The 8,050-nt window shown below is 43.1% G+C and overlaps 1 protein-coding gene across 6 annotated transcripts in view; it reads right to left on the bottom strand.

Moving 5' to 3' along the window:
• Positions 1 to 488: 488 nt before the first annotated feature.
• LOC122939791 overlaps positions 489 to 8,050 on the bottom strand; it is a 106,388-nt gene continuing 98,826 nt past the window's right edge. For all 6 annotated transcript variants that reach the window (XM_044295927.1, XM_044295965.1, XM_044295955.1 and 3 more), the window contains 2 exons: positions 4,495 to 4,531; positions 489 to 4,394 (listed from right to left, as the gene is read on the bottom strand). In XM_044295927.1, coding sequence (XP_044151862.1) covers positions 4,318 to 4,394; positions 4,495 to 4,531 — 114 coding nt within the window. In that variant the 3' untranslated portion in view covers positions 489 to 4,317. The remainder of the gene's footprint in view (positions 4,395 to 4,494; positions 4,532 to 8,050) is intronic.

Genomic DNA, 8,050 nt, shown 5'->3' with positions numbered 1-8,050 from the left:
GCAGTGTGGGGGCAAATTACTTAATGGGGCAGTGTGGGGGGCAAATTACTTAATGGGGCAGTATTACTAACGAGAGCATTCTAGAAGGGAATTACTATTGCTGGGACTATGAGGAGCACTATTACTATGGGGGCACTATTATTTCTTCAGGATAGTATTTGGGGGTATTGGGGGGGCACAGCAAGCAGCAGGAGAACACTGGGGACTCCAGGTTGGGGGATGATGATAGAAAAGTGAGGACACTAAGATGTCCGTGTGTCACACTCTGCAGAGACGAGGCGGCTGAGAGAAGCTGTCTGGACCGAATTGAGAAGATGATGACAGAGAAGATCTACATCCGAGGAGACGTCACCTGGGGGCCCTGGATGTGACAGGTATGTGCTGCTGTATGGCGGTGTGAGGTTCGATTTAGAGAACTGGGCCAGGGTTAATGCAAAGTGTTAATATGCACTGTGAATATAAGCCCTGTTCTGTGTTTGTCACTGCATATTAACCCTTTACTGTGATGTCACTGCATATTAAAGGGGTACTCCGGGATAGGAAAATAAATCCCCTATCCAAAAGGAAAACTAAATATTTAAGCAAACAAAAGGGACCGCGATGGGCACGCGTTTCGCGCCAAGTTACGCAAATTTGTATATGGGTCTATTTGAGACCCAATATATCTATAATAAACACCCCTGGCACAAGCAATTGATTTTCTACAGGAGGTACATTGACAATCTGCTACTAATTTGGGAGGGAAATATGGAAGACGCTGCCAGCTTCACATCTCACCTAAATAATAATACATTTAATCTCACCTTTACCGCGAAACTATTCAAAGGTGGCCATAGAGTACCTAGATTTGGTCATATCCTCAAAAGGAAAAACTATAGAGACCAAAACATTTTTTTTTAAAGTTGACGGTAACAGTTATTTGGATTACCAGAGTTCCCATCACAAAAAATGGAAAAATAATATTCCATTTAGTCAGTTTAAGCGCATACGCAGAAATTGTACAAAGGATGAAGATTTTAGAAACCAAAGCCAAGTCATCAAAAGAAGATTTCAAAAGAAAGGGTACCCCAGGGAAATTATAGACGCAGCTTATCAGCGAGCCGAGGAGCACACCCAAACAAACAGAGTGTCTCACTTCATGTACAACCAAACCAGATGACTCAAAGGCCACAGAAAATTTTAAATCCAATTTCATTACGACATACAATACCAATCAAAATACTCTGCGGAATACCCTTAATAAACACTGGCATATCTTACAGGCGGATCCCTTTTTAAAAAAAACACATCCAACAAAAACCTCAATTAACATTCAGGAGGGCTCAAACGCTTAAAAATATTATCGCTCCAAGCAGACTACGAGACTGCAAAAAGAACATAACAAACCCCATCACTTTTTTTCCCCAACTACTCGGAAGCTATAAATGTGGACACTGCCGTTGCAAATGTTGCTTGAATATTTCCTCTCGGATCTCAAAATTCTCAAGTAATTCTACAGGAGAGCAATTTGAGATAAAATCCTTTTTAAACTGCTCCTCGAGCTACGTCATCTATCTATTAGAATGTACATGCGGACTACAATACATAGGCCGCACCACTCAAACATTGAGGGAAAGGATCAATAAACACCGCTGGAACATAATAAATGGTTTCACCAAACATGGTGTATCCCAAGTCCATAATAAAGACCCAACAAACCTTTCCATAACTCAGATTGAACAAATTCCAGCTACCCACTTGAACCGGTTTCAGAAATTGAGACGGAAAGAAATGTTTTGGATTTTTAAGATGCAAACCATAGAACCTCATGGTCTAAACAAATCACTGGAGAGCAATTGTTTCTGACCAGTCCTCTCCCAACTACTGGTCCTGGGTTATGTCCTTTCCCTCACCAGCCCACTCCCAGATCAGCCACCACTCTATTGCCTCATACACCACCTAACATGTCTCCTCCATCAAATTGTCCCTACTGCCACTTGCCATCTATCCAATTTGCCTACATCTCTTGTTGATGCACCCCTCACATAGGTTCTTCCCCCTCCCCACAATAGTACACAGCCCCCCCGCCACCATAGTCTTCCCCCCACCACTCATTCTGGCCCATCCTCTTACTAGTTTCATTTTGTTGTTTCCCTTCTCCCCTCTAATTCTTCCCCTTTTCCCTCCTTCCACCTGTCACCATCTTACCAGGTCAACATCAACGCTCCCCCATTCCAATTGTGCTTACACCATTAGTCTTTTGGGTGTATAAATTTTATATCACGCCTTTCCCCTATCATCTAGTTTATATCTGCCTTATTCTACCAGCCATATAATATAATTTTACCATCCTTTTAGTCTCCGTTCACCCCCACACCATTCCCCTGCATTCATTTCCCCAATCCAGCTATCACTATGCATGACATTCTCCCTGTGAGCGATTTCTGTTCAGGGAGCCAGCATCAAACACAGCGCTCGGCACATGCGCTGTTCACAATGACAGCTCCGGTCCGACGGACCGAGCAGCTGTCAATCCCAGACTCCGCCCCTCTCCCTCCTGTTCTTCTGAGCGCGCCTTCCAGCAGGTGTGCAAGGCCGCGCGCCAAACCCCTGCACGGACCCCACAGGTAAAACCGGCAGCCACATCTCCTATCCACTTTGTAATTTGTGCTTTATGCCACCACATCAATAACCGCTTTTGGCCCACATCCCTGCTATGCTACTTCAACATTATAGATTATTCCACTCCACTCCAATTCATTTTATCTTTGTCCATACCATTGATATATGTTCCCCATGAATTCAATTAATTCATTATTTATTCATTCATTCTTCTAAAACTTGAGCCAGTATGGGACCAGTCTCTAAATTTGATATAAATCCTTACTTATTCAAATGTCTGGATCATGCAACTATCAAATTCCCCTATTTGCTATATATGGTTACAATGTTCATTTATCATTCATCATGTCTATGCATGTGCATGTGTGTATGTATGTATGTATGTATATGTATATTTCCTATTATTATTTATTATGTATGTGTGTGTTGATGTATGTGTGAGCTCATATATATATATATATATATACACACACACATACTTGTGTATCTCCAAGTATTCCATAGAGATACATGGAGGGGGAGTGTTGACCACACCACCGCTCCGTGCAGTGGTTGACACAGCTTATTTCTTGAGGACTGAGCCGGGGCGCCGTATGGGAGATCATGAGCATCTCAACAATCTTCGTGGGGGCCTCATGTTTGAGTTTCGCCTAAGGCCTCACAAAGTCTAGAGCCGCCTCTGCCGAACTGTAATGTCGCAGGCTCGAGACTAAGCAAGTCTCACGTTACTTGTGGCTAGAAGAAGGCCTCCATACATTTTACCTCAGTAAAGAGCGCATATTATAATCAAAGGCTTGAAACTAATCGGGTTCAGATAGAGCAGCCCGAACCCCATTCGCTCAACACTAGTAATGACCATATATCTATGTATTACATGTTAGACATCAAGCAGTTCTGTAGGGTCACCATAGCAGATACTTAGAGGTTTCAGCTGATAAATGGTACAAAAACTTGCTACACCACTTCTCTTACACTATTTACAGTATATATACACAATTCTTTATTCCAACACATAATGAAAAAAATAAAAAAATAAAATCTTCCTTTTGCCACCGCTAGAGGGCAATCTGTATGCATGAAAATAAGCTGTATACAGACCACCCTCTAGTAATGGTTACAGGAAGCTGACATTTTAAAATTTTTGTGGGGAACAGCAAACTAGTGCTTTGCACTGGAGAAACAGTGCTATAAAGATTTATCTAGTATACTTGGAAATATTCCAGATGATTAATGCTGCAGTATATTATATTTAATGGAACACTCCCTTTATGTTAAGCCTTTAGGTCACTAAACACTGGCTATGGTGTTTATAACATCAATCATATAATTTACTGCAACATCTGTATTGTGGGGTTGCTGAGAACCCATCATGAAGACCTTTGAGAAGTCTTGTCACTTCTACCTTATCACTGTGCATTTTGGATCATAGCAAATTCTATTATATGCAATCAGTATTATACAGTACTGCAAATGTCCCATCTGTGCTTAGCCTTGTTACCAGCAGGTGGCAGCAGCATATTACGTCTGCATTAAATGATGCTTTATGGCGTTCCTCCAGGCGTATAACACTTATCAGAAGATCCATTTGGTGTGGGGCCAAGGGTGTAGTTCTTGTGAGTGCAGAGGTAGAAGTCGCACCTGGACCCTAGAGATCTTCCAGTGACATAAGGTAGTTGTGTGGTCCCATAGGCTTTACAGCTCCTTGTTTGGAGATCTTTAGACAAGTGCTTGGAAGAGCTCCGGGGAACCTTTATTATTGTAGATGGTGACAATCCAATCCGATGAGCCAGCGACTATGAAAAATTCTGATTTATTCTTTCAATTACTTTTAAATTCCGTTCAGTTCAGAAGATAGGGTTAAAACTGAAGCAGTCAATGCAGATGTTCACTTACGTCCTCTGGTCCACTTGGCAGGTTTCAGGATTCCAGCCTGTTGAGCAAAGTGAGAAGGCAATATTAGCCTTTAAACCCGGCACAGAAACCTTGGAGATCCATCACAAAAGATGTACATGTTTCTCTAACACTTGGTTATATGGGTACTATGGCAATGTATAGGATGGGATTTATTGAAAGGCCAAAGATACCCTCGTCAGTGGACATCTGCATTGTCCCTACTGAAAGTGTTCATGCTATTGTACTTTATGCAGTGTAAGCCTCATAAGCTTTGTAAGGAGAGAATGGGTCCCTGGTTACTATTGCTAGGTATGGGCTGGTACCACCCCTTGCTTTCTAGGCAGTAAAGTCAATCTAATGTAGACCGTGAGTGTGTACAGAGAACAACTGTACAGGAAATTCTCTTATCCTGTGGATTTCAAAAAGCCTTAGGCCACTTTCACACGGGCATTGCAGGAAAATGTGCGGGTGCGTTGCAGGAATACGCGCAATTTTTTTGCGCGAGTGCAAAACATTGTAATGCGTTTTGCACTCGCGTGAGAAAAATCACGCACGTTTGGTACCCAAACCTGAACTTCTTCACAGAAGTTCGGGCTTGGGATCGGTGTTCTGTAGATTGTATTATTTTAATGAATTCTGAATACAGAATGCATGGTAAAATAGCGCTGGAGGGGTTAAAATAAAAATAATTTAAGTCACCTTAATCCACTTGATCACGCAGCCCGGCATCTCCTTCGATCTTCATCTTAGCTGTGTGGAGGAACAGGACCTGTGGTGACGTCACTCCGATCATCACATGATCTTTTACCATGGTGATGGATCATGTGATGACCGGAGTGACCACAGGTCCTGTTCCTTCACACAGCACAGAAGACAGACAGAAGAGATGCCGAGCTGCACGAGCAAGTGGATTAAGGCGAGTTAAAAAAAAAATTAATTTTTTTTAACCCCTCCAGCGCTATTTTACTATGCATTCTGTATTCAGAATGCTATTATTTTCCCTTATAACAGTGTTATAAGGGAAAATAATAATGATCGGGTCTCCATCCCGATAGTCTCCTAGCAGCCGTGCGTGAAAATCACACCGCATCCGCACTTGCTTGCAGATGCTTGCGATTTTCACGCAACCCTATTCATTTATATGGGGCCTGCGTTACGTGAAAAACGCACAAAATAGAGCATGCTGCGAAATTTTCACGCAACGCATAAGTGATGCAGGAAAATCTACCACTCATGTGAACAGCCCCATAGAAATGAACGGGTTGGGATTCAGTGCGGGTGCAATGCGTCCAACTCACGCATCGCATCCGCGCGGAATACTCGCCCGTTTGAAAGGGGCCTTAAAGTGCCAGCTTCAGGGAAAGAGTCACTGGATTATACCAAGTGTGGCGATTCTACAAGTGGGAGTGCAAGTCACTACTACTTACCAACGTTTAAATTTGTAAATTTGGGGCATCTAAACTACACCCCCCGCGAATGGCCAAATCTATTAGCAACACCCATTTTCAGCCTGGGACAGCCCAAAATTTGCCGGGAATAGGGGTGTAGCTATAGGGGGTGCAGAGGTAGAAGTCACTACCGGGCCCAGAAGCCTGAGGGGGCCCAAAGATCCTTGTGCCGCATAAGAAGACACCGGTATTATAGAAAGTGCATGCTGGTCAAGTTACACCTCTGGCTGGAGGGAAGGGGTTAAGTCAAAAATTTGGCAGGGGGCAGTTTAAATTTTTGCCTCAGGCAGCACAAAGGCCATGTGCTTCCCTGCCCCTGGCCACAAAGCACTTAGGTCCCTTTCACACTAACGAGTTTTCCGCGTGGGTGCAATCCGTGACGTGAACGCATAGCACCTGCACTGAAGCCTGACCCATTAATTTCAATGGGTCTGTGTACATGAGCGTTGTTTTTTATGCATCAGTTCTGCGTTGCGTGAAAAATCGCAGCATGTTCTATATTCTGCATTTTTCACGCAGCCCTGGCCCCATAGAAGTGAATGGGGCTGCGTGAAAAACGCATTCCATCCGCAAGCAAGTGCGGGTGCGATGCGTTTTTCACTGATGGTTGCTGAGAGATGTTGTTTGTAAACGTTCAGTTTTTTATCACATGCGTGAAAAACGCATCAAAACGCATTGCACCCGCGCTGAAAAAAACTGAACAACTGAACGCAATCGCAGACAAAACTGACTGAACTTACTTGCAAAGTGATGCGAGTTTCACTGAACGCACTCTGAACGCATCCGGCCCCAATCCGCAACGCCCGTGTGAAACGGGCCTAAGGGAAGGGGGCCCAAGCAGCACTCTTGCACCAGGGCCCATGAGCCTTTAACTACACCCCTGGCTGGGACCATCTCGGAAAATCAGGGACAGTCCCGGCAAATTTGGTAATTGCGCTGTCAGAGAAGGTAAACGCCTGCTCCTTGGTTACAGACTTCTGATATAGTAAAATAATTAAACATAATTACATTTTGGATATATCTAGGTTGCAATAGTTGGTATAAAAGCTAAATGGCTACAGGGACGTCATGTATCTAGACAAAGGAATTCCGCAGTTTTCATTTTCACGCCTGGAGTATTCTAATTGTATCCAGATGTATCCTAGGAGGATATATACTTAAATCTGTTAACCACATGTCCCAATAGCATTGGCTCATTAGTTTTTTTAGGTTGTAAGGGTGACACCCAGGGCTTTGCTAATAAAGAGGGGCATTTATTCTCATTCTTTTACCCCCTAGCCTAAATTTGAAGATTTGGAGCATTGCAGACAACATGGTTAGATCTTTTGTTTAGGATTCATACAAAAATTCTATCATGGCACTTCCCTGCATGTGGTGGGATCTAATGAGCTTCAAGTTCCCCATCATACTAAAAGAACACCCTGATCACCTGCTTAGAGGCTGTGCTATATTGAAGATATAGCAATATAGTGAGAGTGAGAGGAGCAAGTTGCATCCCTTTGTCGAGCTAAAAAAGACTGAACATATTATAAGAAATAGACAACGCACTGCTTTGGTAAGCTGCATATGGTAACTGTAAAGACTGTGCTTGACGTATTCAGTGCCTGTGTAAACGATCTGCAAAACTGCCTTGGTAAAGTACAGTGAACGAACGTGCTGCACTAAAATCCTGCCCCTCTGCAGGATCCCTGCCTTGCACCCACAACACTAGTTACACCAAGGGCAGCAACAGGCTTCAAAGTCTGAGAAGGTGCACCCTTTATTGCATGGGCTAGGGTGCACCTGAGTGAAGACTGTCACCATGAGTACAACCACTCCCATCCTCGCCACTATCTCTGAAGCTCGATGCACATCTAGTAATTACTGTGCTTATTAATCTGAGTTTTTTATTAACTCTACCACATCAAAAAACTGCTTTGCAGTAAATATTTATATAAGGGAAGAATAAATCAATATGCACTGGAACACCTTCCCAATTAAAATATACCTTTTATTAATAGTCTACTAAAATCTGGCCCACAGCCGGGCTACATGTAACAGGAGAGTCGAGACTGTCATCAATTAGTCAAGAGGTATACTGGTAGTATATATAATTACACCCACATGAG

Source organism: Bufo gargarizans, chromosome 1 (genome assembly GCF_014858855.1).
Source record: "Bufo gargarizans isolate SCDJY-AF-19 chromosome 1, ASM1485885v1, whole genome shotgun sequence".
NCBI classification, from domain to species: Eukaryota; Metazoa; Chordata; class Amphibia; order Anura; family Bufonidae; genus Bufo; species Bufo gargarizans.
The sequence above is the reverse complement of the archived record's forward strand: the minus strand, read 5'-3'. Positions and strand labels throughout refer to the sequence as shown.